Consider the following 16,598-nt stretch of genomic DNA (forward strand, 5'->3'; position numbering starts at 1 on the left):
AATTTCTAAAATATGCATTGTCAAATACTGATGACGTTTTAAGTCTTTCTGTGACATAGGCAAGATCTATATATGATATAAACTAATTTGAAAATAAACAAAAATAATATAAAATTAAATAGATTTTACTTCTGACAAGGCACTAACCAAAGTAATTAACTTCAGCATACAATGCAATTATTACAAACCAATACTAACTCCCTTTCAATCAGTAACCTTCATTTGACTGCAGGGATAACGCTAGCCTAAGGAATAAAACATGAAAATCCTTCAAAATATCTTTCATCCATTTACATATATACCTTTTTTTCTTCAGAAGATTTCTCCTTAATACTTCTATGAAAAACGAGACCCATTGTCTCATTTTGAAACCGAAGGGATATGATCTGAATTAATATTAGAACGATGACGGCCAATATCGAAGACTACACTAATTAAGCTGAACAAAATTTGGTCAGAACCTTCAGATTATGCAAGCTTTATCATTTTATAAGACTTTTAGACGTATGAATAAAGTATTTGAATTGTGATATTATAGACACTTTTATATTAAAATATTCTACTGAACCACATCAACGAACATGGTCAAATTTGTCTGACTGGTTTTGACAACATATTCTTTATTTAGTTAGTGAAATGCATTTGAGGAAATACTTTTTTGTGGAAATAGTTGTGCCGAACATTTTTGTTAAATGAAGAAGTTGAAAACGTTTCTAGTAAACCGAGGTTATTTAATAACTTAATTCCTGTTTCATCTATGAAACATTTATGTGACGGTTTGTCTATCTGAATCAACACTTAAAATCTGCTTTCACCTCGATCTCTTGATCTCGGAAAAAAAATCTTCCGCATGCAAATTATGTGTTCACTTTGGTACATCATTCTGGTACAAATCTGTATATATTATATATAATACCGAGTTATTGTGAAAACGCATCAATTGCATTTTTCACCAAAATGTAACCTGTGCAACTACAACTTGTATTGTGCAGATATTTATTACAAACTGGATCATTTTATCTCGTGTGATGTCAAATGTTTTTTAAAATTACGAAAACCTAGAAGGAATTGACCAGAGATATTATTTTACACACCTTTTTTATATTTGAGTGCTATAAAAACTTGTAAACTACTAACTCTAGTGCGTCCATCTGTCCGTTTTTGTCATTTGAAGAAGACCACCCATTTCGTTTTAAAGAACAATCAACAGAAGACCATACCTAATGTAATACAGGGGGTGTGACATATCATCATCTTCCCCAAAGGTTTTACTTCGTAAACAAGTGTTATGACTTTGAGACAAAGCTATATCGTATATGCATTTTTGCATCGAATGTACAACTTTTGGTTGTGTATTCTAATTACCGTTTTTTAGGTGATTGCAGCATCCGCTAAATCAAGTACATTGCCAATTATTAAATCTATAATTACTTAAATTAAATAAGTACATTCAGGACTACGCTTGATCAAATGCCCGTTAGCCTGTGGAAAAATATATGTCTCTTACTTTTAAACCTTTTTTATGGTTAATGAGTCCATGATTAATTTAGCCATGGACTCATTGACGATTAAATGTTTTAATTAGTAAAAGAGATATTGTGCATGCCGAATATATAGTTTTTTTTATTACTAGTTATGTATTTTCAGTAACTGTTGCATTTATGATGAGACAAAGGCGTGAAAATAATGTGATTAAAGAATACCAAAGCAAATCCAAAAAATTAACTGACAGATTAATGAAAAACAATAAAACAAGTGTTTATTAGTAAAATATTATACTATAAAGTTCACCGTAATAACAATACAAAAAATGTACATGTACCTTGAAAGATCTCATTTGGTATTGAAACAGTGCAGATAGATTTTTGCAGATTTTTCCTTAAGACTAGCGTCCACATTCAATTTTCAGATCAACTTATTAAATGCAGTTGTAAGATTTGCTTTTAAAACTTATTTTCCAGGATTCAGATTGTAAAATTCAAATGAATAATTAAGACATATTCTTAATCAAAACCACAAATAGTAAATTATGTATTAACTATAAACCCCCGATTAATATTTCTGAAACACAGATGATTTATATCTCGACTTTATCTTTGCAACCATTTATTATCAAAATGGTGTCCGCGCAAAAAAAACCCCGAAGTTGTAAACAATTTTGTAAAGCTTTTTCCTTGATATATCTAGCTTAACTTCCGCATTTCAAGCTTTTTCATTTTGTATGCTCGTTTTTTAAGGTCAGACGACACGTTCCTCGAGAATCTTTCATGTATCTCCTCGTAATAAAGAGTTCTAATAAATAAATTAATTTTATAATTACTTTTAATATGATCAAAATTTACTTGGATTTTGATATATGTCTAGATGGCCGAGTGGTTAGAAACGTGGTCGCTCACTGCCAGAGGCGTATAGGTTCTAGAGGTCGTAAGTTCAAACCCCGTCCGGCGGAGATATAGTTCTAATATAATGAATTTCGCTGTGCTGTAGATCTATTTTATCTTATATCAGCAATTTATATTAAGTGTATTTTCAAGAAGATTATATAGGAAATTGCATACTCTAGTATTTTGCAGAAATGCCTGGTAAGGTATCCTAATTTTTTGCAAGAAAGATTGTCAAAGTAGTAGTAAACCATTAACAAATTCCTGGAAAAAGTTATCTAAAATTAAGGAACGTGTCGTCTGACCTTAACTTGAGCATACAAATTTTCAGTGGGATTGATATCTTCCACCTCAGACGTCGGTCTTTTTGAAACCTTATTTGGTTGAGCATAAATTGCATCACTACCGGTCTCTAACATTGGATTATCTTCTTTTCCTGTCTTATCTTCCACCATGCTACTGGTCTCTAACATTGGAATATCTTCCTGTTGTCCTGTCTTTTCTTCCACAATGCCTGCTGCGCCACTTGCCTTAATGTTCTCTTGATGAGAATGATCCAAGGGGTTGTCTTGAAGTTCATCGCAAGGACTTCTGTCTATGTCCTCCATTGTTGAATATCCTCCATCAGCCTCGTTATTGAACTGGTGATACGGAGGATTGTACGGAAGTTCCTTGTTGCCATTGGCCACGTTGCGTTGCCTTCCGTACAACTGTATGTCAGATTTATCTGTACTTCTCTCGTGGTTTCTTCTCCTGCAATAAAATCAGTATGCAGTAATTGCTTACAGATTATGTATGTTTGGTTGGAATGAAAATTATTCATTCTTTTTCAATTTTAAAAAGGAGAGAGAGATAGAGAGAGAGAGAGAGAGAAAGAGAGAGAGAGAGAGGGAGAGAGAGGGAGAGAGAGATTTACCGTATACAGAAAATTATCAAAAAAATAACAGCAATAATGGCAATTCCACTTCCTACAGCGACAAATATTAAGTCTAAAAAAACAGAAAAAAAGGATCAATATGAATATTTGTACACCATTGCATATATCAACGTAGCTAACTTAATTAGAGGAATGGGGAATCATATTTTTAGTACTAAAAGTGATATTACGGTGTTCAATTCCATCGAATATAGTCAAAAGAGCGTTTTGATATATTTGATCCCGGTCCGAATATATATCAATAATGAATTAATGACATTTTAACATTATTTCGTTTACTTAAGCAAACCCTATTTCCGCCGCAACAGTAAATCTTTTGCGACATTCATGAAATGCATTGGACGATGCGGTATACATTTGATTTCTATTGTTATCACACTGGCAGACAAAGACACTAGAAGATGTGAATATTGCTGGAGATACTATTGGATATTTATAGTAGATATAAATAATTTTAATCAAAGTAAATCAACAAAGTGCATCCTATTTATAACAACTTTGTTTTCATACATGGCACTTCCTCTGTTGCAGAGGGGGGTTGAATGCTCTCCAGATCCCTTTTAGAATAAGTTGAAACTGCAACTGGAGAAGTGTTTGTGAAAAAGCTGTGTTTTGCTTTTGTTATTACATCACTGGGCTTTGCTGATGAACTTTGAAGTGTTGACCCACAAGTAACAAATATCGGTATTACATTTGATGAACTGTTTGCAACTACAAGTAACAGAAATTGGTGATAAACTGTTAATTGCAACTACGTGTTTGGATACTGATTCGATTTAATTAATTATTGATTAACATGAATTGAACAAATTTCGATGTTCTTCACATTGCAATTTCGCTATTAATTTTTAAAAGGTTATTAGCACTGTCATCAAGTGTACAAAACTAAACGCATTAATATTCCATGGATGCATATTGCTACAAAAAGATATTTTATTTTACAACATGTATAGATCATAATAATCTTGTTATAATGGTCTTTATCATGTTGATCTTTTAGTAAAGACACAACAGACTTAGATATTAAACAAATGAAAAATTTTAATGTTGTATCAAAGATATAATGTATCTATGATCTCAATTGCAATGCCGCGCGCTTTCTATAAAGAGTTTGCAGACTGTATCTCAAGGGGTAAAGAGAATCAGGAAGATATAATAAAACATTGTGTTACGGTTGGTTACCCCCCCCCCCCCCCCTTGAAAAATGATACATTATAATTCATATAAAAACCTAGATGAAAGGTATAAAAATTGAAATTCATATTAAATTGGTCAGATTTGAAGATAATCGTCTGCGTTATTGTGCTTTTTCGGTGATGGTTAAAAAAATACATTTATACGAATATATCAAAATCAATTTCAAAATTGTATACTTCCAAATATCGTGATATCCTGGAGGAATCTCTCTTGTTCATTGTTAGTGTTGACTGATCTGGATGTCATATAAAGCACGTCATCATGTGTTACTGGGAATGTTTGTCTTAGTCTCGGGCCTTTACATGGTATTGTGGTACTCAGTTTCGTCTCATTCACTTTAAGTATGGAAATTTCCATGTAGCAGTTTTCGTTTATGGCAGTCGATGCGAATATTAAACTTCCATTATATTTTGGGAGTATTGTACAGTTACAGTGTGAATTTATTGCGGTGTAGTCTACACCAAAGTTATCTCCGGTCTTCATCTGTCCATCACAGCTGGAAATGACAATTTTTGCACTTTTACCTGGAAATAAACAATGCATGTTTAAAGTTGGTTGTGTTGTCAATAAATTTCCCAATAGATTTATCTTAAATTTAAGTGACGATTTTTAAAATTTATTGACTATTTTTTGTTAAAATTTTTTTTTCATAATTAGGTTTAAGATTTAAACGAGGAAGACAGATCGACGATGAGTCAGTGCAATTAATAAAGAATCTAATCTGCCAATTTCCATCACTTTTTGCGTAATATTTCGATAAACGTAAATACTTTAAGGTACAACCCACATTTATTTACTACAGTAAAAAAGACACAATAACTCATATTGAAACGACCCCCAACTGCGTTTGGTTGAATGACAAGTTTTAAAAAATCTACGGAGATTTTGCATTGTACACGACATGAAGTGCCCGCAGTATCAAGTTAAAAAATCAAAGTATGTCTTTCAAAAACATCCAAAATGGTTAAAAGATATACGATCTTTACTCGTAAGAAACTTTTCACGCTTCTTAATTTCTCCGGATTAAAAATGCGGATATGTCATAGATGAAATATGGACTTTTTTAATTTTTACTGAATTTAATTTTTTTTTTCACAGACAGTTACGTTTTATTTTTAAAAAAAATCTACAAAACACTTTAGATAGACTATTAACAAATGAAACGTAATCCCAACCAACAAGTCTATGGGTTGCTAGTTTGTGTTGCATAAGCTGAAGTTTATTCATCTATTCAAAAAGAAAGGAAAAGTCCCACGTTGAAACAGAATAAATTTCACGATGCAAATAAAACATTTGAAAATTTTCAAAACTTTTAAATATAGAAACAAACGCCATTACATCAAATTTCAATCACAGGATGAAATCACAGCTATATGAAGCTCTGCCATTCAGTCAACTGAATGATAACTGAATGGTCTGGAAAGGCAACTGAATGGCACAGATATGCCATTCAGTCACATTTCAGTCACCTTTCAATTGACTGAATGGCAGATATTCATCTTGTGAATATCTCAAACTGTGACAAACAGTTTAACTAATTATCTATTAGTATTTAATTAGCCTGTTATTGTACTTCCCTTTTTTGAGTGTTTTAAAAAATTGAAAAATAGGTCAACGTAATGTACAAGTGCAATATGCGTTGTATTCTGAGGCTATACATTTTACCAGACGAGATTAATGCTATAACATTGTGAAGTACAACACCACGCGCCAAATTAAAATAAGCCTGTTTTTCCTTTATATAGCACTTAAAAACAACTTTGTAACGGAAACATTTGAACTCCTATCTGCAGTTTTAAAAGTTTCTAATGCCTCTTCATAATATTATCAGGAAAACTGCCACAACTAAATCGTAATTAATATTATTACGTAATAATCAACGTAATCTTATTCAAATCATATATATATATATATATATATATATATATATATATATATATATATATATATATATATATATATATATATATATATATATATATATATATATATATAATGTTCCTTTTTTTTGCTAAATAGAATTTCCCTCTTTCTCTGGGGATCATGGGGGATTTTTATCCGTTGTGTAAATACGCGACTTCCTAATAAACGAACAATGCTGAATTTTTCCAGGAAACAAATCCTTCGCCACCGGAAAGAAATGTGGAACACAAAGTGACCTTGATATGAAAGTTATCTATTTTAAACTTAAAGCCTGCACTTATACATGTAACAAATAAAGACTTATCTACATACATGAAATTAAAAACTGAAACAATTTTTGTTAGTTCAAAGACTGCCACGATATGACGTCTTTAAGCAACCTTTATGTGGAAGGTATTTGGGATATGCAAATTGACGAATAATTGATTACAAATTCAGGTATTTCAAAATTTTTGGATTAAGAAAAAATCATTTTGAATTTCTTATCATTTGTGACAAATTACAACATCTTTCTTGGTTTATATTTTGTTTCTTGTCATTTTTAAGTAAGAAACTAAAATAAAATCACTGCAAATATTATTATAAAGGTCTTGTGATATCACGTCCAATCACATGTATTTTCTTAAAAATCGGTATAATTACTAAATGATCCAGGTTTTAAAAACATAGTACATTTTTTCTGCACACCATCTCTCTTAACCCCCCCCCCCCCCCAACTAATAAATTATCTTCCATGACTCACCATATAAATGGCAATCCAAAATAAAAACAGCGACACAGGATGAAAACAAAAGATTCTGAAGTATTTTCAACATTTTCCCTGAAAGCATTGTGATCTCAATAAACAAATGTATAACTGCTATAGGAACAAGTTATCACATTTTCCTTCACAGCGGCTTTGGAGTTTTTATGTGTTGATCAACATTATCCTAAGGCCGGATAAAACCTAGAAGTTAGAAAAATGCACATATAAAGGCAAAGAGGCGGGGATACTTATATCATGTAATATGATTTGATTGACGCGCATTGCTTGCAACTGATGGTCAGCCACAGAGGAAAACCTATATCTAGAATATAAATTTTTGAAAAAAAAGAAGAAAACAAAATCATCAGTCTGTTTCTTTGTAAGATACATAGGAGGTTTTTAATTCCTTTTTTGCCAGCAAAAATACACGTTGATTGTTATATGCATTAATGAAAAAGGCAAGGCCTTTTAAATGGATTTTTTTCATAACCGGTTTATGGTGACTTTCATAAGATTGAAGTATAAATGAAAATAAAACGAGTACGATTAGTTTATTGTTAATACTCCTAATATAAATAAAAAATATGACATGAACTTTGTCTTCCGTATTACTTACTCTCTTTAATCCATAAATCAGTAAAACAGCTTAAGGCTCATCATGTCTCTGTGTATTTTTTTTAAACACAAATGTAAGGTATTTTTGTTTTTTTCCCAAAAAGTATATTTAAAAAAAAAGTACGTTCTACGTGAAATATATTATCGGAAACAATTGGCCATCTTATTGACGGTGGACTAGCTCATTAAGTTATACTCAAAATCATGAATTGGTTGAATTCATTTTTGTAAGACCACACATAACAACATAACAAAGAAACGTGTGGTCAAAATCAAGACACGCCTTCAGGTCATAAGCAATCTTTGCGCAGTAAGAATTTTCAATGCTTCTTTATGAGAAATATATGGACCGGACACACATTTTGCACTTTTCCTCTTAATGACCTTGAACTTGCTCAAATGACCTTTGGTTAATTTCATGAAACGCCCATTGCTTATGACCTGACTGTGTTTCATGACTTTAAGTCAACGCCATTTAGACAAGTTCAAGGTCATTGTGAGAAAAAGTTCATAATGTATGTTTGCTTTGAAGCTTTCTTAATGAAAAACATTGGACATAAGATTGCTTATGACCTGAGGACGTGTCATGAACTTGACCTATTTTGTGGGGGGGGGGGGGGGGGGGGTCAAGTTTAGCATAAGACAAAAGATGTTCCCTCGAACATAGAACGAGGAAATCGGTTTGTTGTGTACGTTATTTACAATGTTTATCAAAATGTTAAACATAATTAATTTATACATGATTTCAAAAATTCGCGCACTTGGGTTACTTCCCCTAACTATGACGTCAGACGAGGAATCTTGATAACTCGCCACGCTGCATCATAAGTAATCATTGCAATGTCAGAGTCGATTGTTTCACCAAATGTGCCCAGTTGCAGTATAGAATCTACGTTGGTAAGTTATTTATTTATCGGTGTATATATATTTCCACTCATTTTTAATTATAATGCAATTTAAATGCCAACGTATGTTGTCAAGTGACGATGAAGAGGAAATTCGAATCAAAACATCTTTCTCAGTCGAAGACAGAAAGAAGCAATATAAACATGATTTTTGCATGTCAAATGTTAATTTTGGTAGTTACGTGTTTGTAATTCTCATTTATGCAAGTATGGTGTTCGAAATTATGTTTAACACTGTTTAAGGTTTATAAAACCTGAGACAAAAATAACATGTTTTTTTATGTCTCTGATAGAACTAAATGTAGTGAAAAAAGAAGTGAACTTCTGTTGAGTTTGAGACCAATGATTTTCTTTGACAACAGAGTTGTTATTTACATATCTGGTGACAGTAATTTAATAATTACTAAAACAACATTGTAGTAATTAAGATGTGTTTTAAAACATAATGAATATATATTAATGTTATGTATTAGTTATGTATAAAAAATAAATTAATATTTTTTATTTCAGAGTAATAGAAACTGCTGTGTTCCTGGCTGTACCACATATGGATACCCTATAATTCCAGGTCATGGAAAAATCAGCTACCACAATTTCCCTCCCGCTGGTGATCCATTAAGGAAACAATGGATAATTAATATTAAAAGAGATGAAAGTGATTTATTTAAAGTAACATCCAGCACTGTTGTTTGTTCACTTCATTTTACGAAAGAAAATTTGGAGTACCATCCATTTAGTGGAAGAAGAACCAAACTGCCCGGATGTGTGCCGACTGTGTTTAATTGTTGGAAACACCTTAATCACATTTACAAAGAACAAAGATCAAGACCATTAAATGCTCTTCAAAAGGCCAAGAATGTTACCAAAGTCGCAAACACCAAGTGCAGTAAATTGCATGACAACGGTGAGACATGTCCTGAAGCTGTTGATGAAGGAAGTGTATCGGAAGTACCAGTAGAAAACATTTTCAATGACGCTAGTGTTTGTGCTAATGAGCATGAATTGGACAATTTTTTCCTTTCTGATGAAATTAAAAAACTGAAAGAAAAAAATGAAAAAATGTTGAAAGAATTTGAAAAACTGAAGCTTGAAAATTTGACTCTAAAATCAAACATTAATTTGTTAAAATTTGCCATAGAGAACTTGAATGACAAAGATGTAAATTTTTACACTGGGTTTTCTAGTAGAGCAGTATTTAATGAAGTCTTAAATTTTTTGAATCCAGGTCCAAATGGAGAAAATATGATTCTTAATACTGCTAATATTGATAATATTGATGAGATTCAATGTAATGTTAAGAGTGGTAGACCTAGGAAACTTTCTCCAGAGAATCAGTTTTTAATGTTTCTTTGTAGAGTAAAAGTTGGATTATTTGAGTATGATTTGTCGAACAGATTTGGTGTTTCAATTAGCACTGTAAGCAATGTTTTAATATCTTGGGCCAATTTTTGTTATCAACGTCTTGGAACTTTGAATATTTGGCCAAGCAAGAAGCAAGTTTTTCAGTATATGCCCCAGTCTTTTAAGGAAAAATACCCTTCAACTAGGGTCATAATTGATTGTACTGAAATAAAGGTAGAAATGTCATCATCCTTACTTTTAAAGTCACAGACTTACAGCAACTATAAGAGTGCAAATACATTAAAAGGTTTAATAGGTATTTCACCGTCAGGGAGTGTTAGTTTTGTAAGTCAGTTATTTACAGGCTGTATTTCAGACAGAGAAATTACAGAACGTTCTGGTTTTCTTCAGCTTCCCTTTGATAAGGGAGATAGTATAATGGCTGACAAAGGCTTTAACATTCAGGATTTGTTAGATGAAGTACATGTAAAACTAAATATTCCACCTTTTTTAGGTATGTATGATCAAATGACAGGTGGGGATGTTTTAAGGACACAAAGCATAGCTGCAGAGCGAATTCATGTTGAGAGAGCTATAAACAAAATCAAATCATTTCACATTTTTGATCAAGTTATTCCTCTTAGTTTAATGGGATCCATCAATCAAATTTGGACAGTGTGTGCACTTCTTACTTTGTTTCAAGAACCTATTATTTCTGTGTCTTGATATCCTGTAATGAGTATCATTTGTACATGTAATGATGTGTAACTATCTTTTAATAATGACTGGAATAAGTGAATGACTGCTGAAGTATACTTGTTAAATTACAAAAGTTGTTATATAAATTCATTGTAATTTAGTTGAGAAAGACTGTTTATGCTGCATTTCGATAGTACATAATATATGTTAATGATACTTGTTTCAGTTTGTTGGTGTATATATTGCAGGAAAATTCAACTGACTGCTATTGAATAATAAACAAAGACATAAATACATTTTCTATTTTTTATTCAAATTATACCTGCAATGTTCAATGTCAAATTCAGGATGAATCTGAATGACAACTTTGTAGACTTCGAGTCTGATGGAGCACAGGGACAATTTGTGAAACATAAAACTCATGTAATTTGTTAATCATACTTGTCCAGTAATGTTTGTCAAAAGCAATGCGTTCAATAATCAATCCTTTGTTAGTATACACAACAAAGTCACACCAGCGAGCACCACATATTCCTAGTTGACCTTGCACTTGGCTGTAGTAGTGATGGTTTCTTTTCAAACATGGTAAACCTTGGTCATTCAGTTCACAGTAGAATGTTGGGTCACAGCAAGCATCAACTGCAGATATATCTCTATGCTTATAAGCACACTTGACTTCCAACAAGCCTAGGCCATACTTTGCATCAAATACCTTTCCATATCGAGAAGCTCCTGCCCAACAAATTTTTGGATTTACAAAAAGACCACTGCTGTAGATTTGTACTGGATTCCTTGCTCTTTCCATATACTGCTTATATTTATATTTAGCTTTTTCCTCATTTTCTGTTCCGTACTTTACAGAGGGGACATTTGAAAGATCTTTTTTGCTAATCACTGTATTTTTAATAAAACTTTGATTATTTTTTGTTTTTCTTTTCATTACAAGCCCAAATTTACTGGCTGTCAGCCTATTCCTGCGTTCGTTAAACCATCTATCTGATAAACTTTGTGTTCTTGTACTTTTCTCGATTTCAGTTGCCTCTGTATTGTTTAATTTTAGTTTAAATTCATCTTGGACATCCATAGGAACCTCAAGCTCACAGGTTTCTTCCCATGGGAATGGTATTGGGTCCTCTGGGGGTTTTTCCTTAGATTCTGGTATACCAGTGCAGTCAATATTTTCAGCAACATGAAAATTTGGCTCTGTTAATGACAGCTGATAACTTAAAACACTACCAACTGGAACAGTTGTTCCTAGTCTGGTCTTAACTCCATCTGTGTCATTGCAATTAAAAACAGAAAAAAATGCCAAGTTCCCCCCTAAAGTCTTTAAACCTGTTGCTAAATCTGAACCATTAGGATATTCTATGTCTGTTCTTGTTGATTGATACAGTGTAGGTTTTATTCCTGTAGACTGAGAGCCATAATTTGGTTTCACGACACGGCACTCCATTATGGGCTCTGAAGAAATTCCACCCGTCCGACATTTAGACCATTCTGCAGGCTTTTGGGTGCATGTCTTATTTAAGGGAAATTCAGTCAGCTTCATTTTTTTGGCATGATCAATTGTGTAAAGCAAAGCAAATATGTGATTGCAAAAGCCTGTTATACCAGCAACACAGGAGCACTTCCCTGACTCAACAGAGCCAGAATTTGAATTTAGTTTGACTGAGAGAGAATGAGGCTGTTCATTTTTCCTCTGTGAACGGTAACATTTACATTTGATGTGTACAGAGTTGTTTTCTTTCATACAAGTAACATCATGTATGTAACCATCCCAAAAAAATTTATAACCCTTTTCAATGGGTTTTTCTACATATTGTGTATTTTTTCCTGATGATTTAGCATGTTCAGATATCATAATATGTGAGAAAGTTTCCGGTAATATGACCGTACTTCTACTCCAGGCTTGCGCTTGTTTAGTACATGTAAGAGAACTTTTTGTTTTTTCATCTTCCTTATGAATTTTATTTTTTTCTGCATTTTGTTTGTTTGTTTTACAGTGAGAACATTTTATTTGTTTCTGCAGTAAGTGACTATGCCCGGGATCTGGGTCCGTTACTGTGAATGTTGTACACGCCGATAAATGCCTGATCCGATTACACAACTGCGCTTTTGTGTCTGACTTTTTAAATGAGAATCCTCGGCATTTCATCCACCATTCTAGTTCTGATTTTTTTACACTTTTCTGGTTCTTTTGAAAGAATAGACCCAGGGATGTCATCTAAAGTTAATACGGAACATTCTGAGTAGATGGTGTTGCTTGTAAGATTCGCCAATACTTGCGACTCGCTCATCATGACATCGACGATTTTTTCTTGTATACCTGTTTATAACATGACATCTTTTAACAATATTCGCTTTAAAGATACTAAACCATCGGTACTATTAATTTTAAATTAATTTAATGGTTCATTTGTGATTCAAGCATTTTTTAAAATAATCTACGGCAATATAACACCTTTAATTAATATAGAGCAGAAAACTACTGTTTACATCAGCGAAGTGAAAGTAGACTCGTAATCGATTATATTATATAGGCTTAATATTGATTTAATGAGCGTAATTATCGATTACATTAGTCAATTACAAGGAAAATGTTAACAGTTTCGATTATTGTTATATTTTTTCTTACAACAAAACGTTGCAAAACATATAACTCACGCAAATTTATGTCGTGTATAATATTCTTTCATACATGTACGTAATTACGTTTATCCTCGTTTGACGTCATCGCTAAGTAAGGTAGATAACCCTTCCGCTAGAGGGCACGATTTATTGAAAGCGTGTATAACATATTTAAAGTAAACCTGTGAAAAAAATCATTTATCTATGAATTTAAGTTTTCAAGTCGACAGGTATACAAGTTGATAGATAGATACTGATACCCCTTGCGTGAAAATAAAAACTATATGTGTCGTAACGCCACAAATGCCCTTGCAGGGGACCAAAATTTCAAATGCCAAACGTATAACATTTGTTTGATTGCAGATTAATTGATGATCAATGAAAATTACTCATTTTATTTAAAAATTCAAGAGGCACAACTCTGTCAAAAATCATCGGAGTTTAAGCTTGGCCTGTAATTCCTAATAAATTAACCATTATGATATATGAAATTTACATATGCATCATTCAGTGAAAACTACGAGTTTCCCATTTTTTCCAAGGTTCAAGAGGCATAACTCTGTCAAAAATCATCGCGCCCGAACTTAAAGCTGAACACCGCTCGTAAGTGGGCACCATCACACAGATACCTGCTATATATATATCCTTCGATTTCGTTACACCGAAACTCGTGGCTGACATGTAGTATTCCTTTCGTGGTCTTTGGATTTGTTGCATTTAATTCTTATTTTATGTGCACATTCTGTCTGTAAATTATATTTTGACCAATTTATTTGATGTACATTGTAAGTATTCCTTTGGCTTGAAAAAAGTGCGTAAAACTTGATAATTTCATCGCAACCGAGTTACACGGCGAGGCAAGATGTCCACACAGGTGAGAAATATACAGCAAAATACTTTAAACTGTTTAGAGGTCTGCAGCTTATATAGGGGTTGTAGGGATAACGGTGATGAGAGAGAAATATGGCGGACAGTGCCTATTTAGGAGCGGTGTTCAGCTTTAATTCAAACTTTATCTGTATTTTGCCAGTAAATAACCTACATATGAAAATCAAATATCAGATTTATATATGCATCCCTTAAAAAGCTAGAGAGCGAAAACTGAGAATTTAAAGTTCAAGGAACATAACTCTGTCAAAAATCATCTGACGAGAACCAGATTCGACCAAATCCTGTATATTCATAAAATACATCCATATAATAAATTTGTATTGAATATGTGCAACGTATGTTGAGATATTAATCGGAAAGTGAATGATGACGGAATGACAGAAGGATGGAATGGGGTAACGCTATATATTCCCCGGTCTTTTCATGGCGGGGGGCAATGATGGTTCTGGAATATTCCTCTTCATAGCTACGAAACAAGTATTTTATAAATGCCAAATTGTGCGAGAACACTTCATCAAACTTTAAGAATAAAATATGCAAGACACTGTTCTCATTTAATACGGATAAAACAAAATTTTATGCAGAACAGAAAATTAGAATCATATATAATCTTTCCGAAGAAGCTCAAACAAGTTATGAGTTAAAGGTAGACAGCTACGTTGACTACGCAAAAGAAAATAATGTCAAAGAATTTAAACTTTATCAAATTATTTTTTATTTAAAACTTGATGTATGTTAATATGACAAAATGAATATTTTTATACATAATTTACTTGACATTTAAAATAAATAGCAAATTCATTATATTTTTCAACATTTTCTCATACAAATTAATTGGATATCATATTATTTAATGATTTAAAAGACAATGAAAGCAACGTTGTTGATCTAAGCAAATAAGACACCGCTTTCCCCGAATTCACGACTGTAGTCAGTCCTAATTTAATTGCTTCCATCTCTTTTTGATGTCTTTTAATATAAATACACATACATGTGAAAACAACACAGTTGAAATCGATAAAATATCCAAGATATCTTTATTGACACATTTTCATTTTTCACTCATAAAAGTTCACAGGAACGAAAAAATATTTCTTACGGAGATTTATTTTTTTATATTAGTGGATGAACCTATTTTAAGCACAAGGGTATTAATGATTATCAAAATATCAAGCGGAAAGTGGTGGTAGCAAAAACTCAGGACAGCTAGGGTAAAGCAAAAACACGTTATGTACATTCTGCGTCTTGCAGTTTTGTTACACGTACTTCGTCAGCAGGTGAACTCTCTATTAGGAGAACAGGTAATGATCTTTGAAGCTTCCTCAGAAATGTCCGTTAAACTACTGAACTAAGCAAAGATTCTTTCCAGTGTTCTTAATGAACAGAAGGATACCTTTTTGCAGGTTTGTTTATTGTCTTTTTATAGAATATGTTTACTATTCTGCGAGATAAAGAACTTTCAGTTAAGACCCTAACTGCTATCATGTAAAAGCTTTAATTATTTGCTTTCTAAAGCAAAATGGATCGATGCAGAAGAAAGGGTATACCATCCATTGTTCAACATTAGTTGGGGGAACATAGCAAATACAGCAGTTAGTGTCCAATATCAAACGTTCCAACGAGTACACACAGAAATTTACCCCGGGATGCTGATCTTACAAATATCGAATTAAACTGATTTAGTCCAGAAGCATTAAAGAGAAGCGAGTCAAACTCATTTATAAGGATTCTATAAGAGAGAAAGAAAAGTCAAAGAACAATGATTCGAAGGTATTTACTGTAACAAGTGTAAATTATGTAATTAATCTGAAATGTAATATCAATCGTAAATGTTTGGCTTTTGATTAAAGTGTTCATCATCAATGCATTATTCTAGATGATTAAAATAGGGAGTTAAAGAGATAGTTCAAAATACATTATACTGTGTTACGTATTAAGAGGCACTTTATCATAATAAATGAGTTCTTTGATTACACAAGGCTTTAACAGTTCAAGGAGAACCATTGCTCGTAGATGGACATGACAGGGAGTCTCATGTTTGCATTTTACGAATTTCAGCTTCATTTTATAGTTAAAAATCTTATTCCAGACTCATCTGACTGTTATTGGAACCCATACCCTATAGCAATGAATGTTAGAAAAGACTATAAAAGTTAAGAAACAAAAATTTATTAAATTGTATACATGTTCACTATATGGCCATAATGACCAAGTAATAAGGCATCATTCTTTAAATATTTTGAGGTGCTTTGGGCTTTATTAGATTTGTTCACACCCAAACAAAATAATCGCCTCATAATACTCAAAATATTTCTTTTCAAAGCTGATCACAAGAC

The 16,598-nt window shown here is 32.4% G+C and overlaps 2 protein-coding genes across 3 annotated transcripts; one reads left to right on the top strand and one right to left on the bottom strand.

Moving 5' to 3' along the window:
- Positions 1 to 1,299: 1,299 nt before the first annotated feature.
- LOC128184608 (uncharacterized) lies at positions 1,300 to 7,393 on the bottom strand. 2 transcript variants are annotated; one of them, XM_052854165.1, is made up of 5 exons: positions 7,181 to 7,392; positions 4,692 to 5,039; positions 3,829 to 4,029; positions 3,298 to 3,370; positions 1,300 to 3,134 (listed from the first exon to the last, which is right to left on the bottom strand). In XM_052854165.1, exons 1-5 carry the CDS (start codon positions 7,266 to 7,268, stop codon positions 2,666 to 2,668), a joined length of 1,179 nt encoding a protein of 392 aa, XP_052710125.1. In that variant the 5' UTR covers positions 7,269 to 7,392; the 3' UTR covers positions 1,300 to 2,665. The 2 variants fall into 2 exon arrangements, with proteins under 2 accessions (XP_052710125.1, XP_052710126.1); XM_052854166.1 differs by lacking the exon at positions 3,829 to 4,029 and having other exon boundaries at positions 7,181 to 7,393.
- Positions 7,394 to 8,550: 1,157 nt separating this feature from the next.
- On the top strand, positions 8,551 to 11,039 carry LOC128186081 (uncharacterized). Its single transcript, XM_052855809.1, has 2 exons — positions 8,551 to 8,695; positions 9,214 to 11,039. The coding sequence occupies exons 1-2, from the start codon at positions 8,639 to 8,641 to the stop codon at positions 10,768 to 10,770; spliced, it is 1,614 nt and encodes a 537-aa protein (XP_052711769.1). The 5' UTR covers positions 8,551 to 8,638; the 3' UTR covers positions 10,771 to 11,039.
- Positions 11,040 to 16,598: the final 5,559 nt, after the last annotated feature.

The sequence above is a fragment of the Crassostrea angulata genome, chromosome 5, assembly GCF_025612915.1.
Source record: "Crassostrea angulata isolate pt1a10 chromosome 5, ASM2561291v2, whole genome shotgun sequence".
Taxonomy (NCBI): Eukaryota; Metazoa; Mollusca; class Bivalvia; order Ostreida; family Ostreidae; genus Magallana; species Magallana angulata.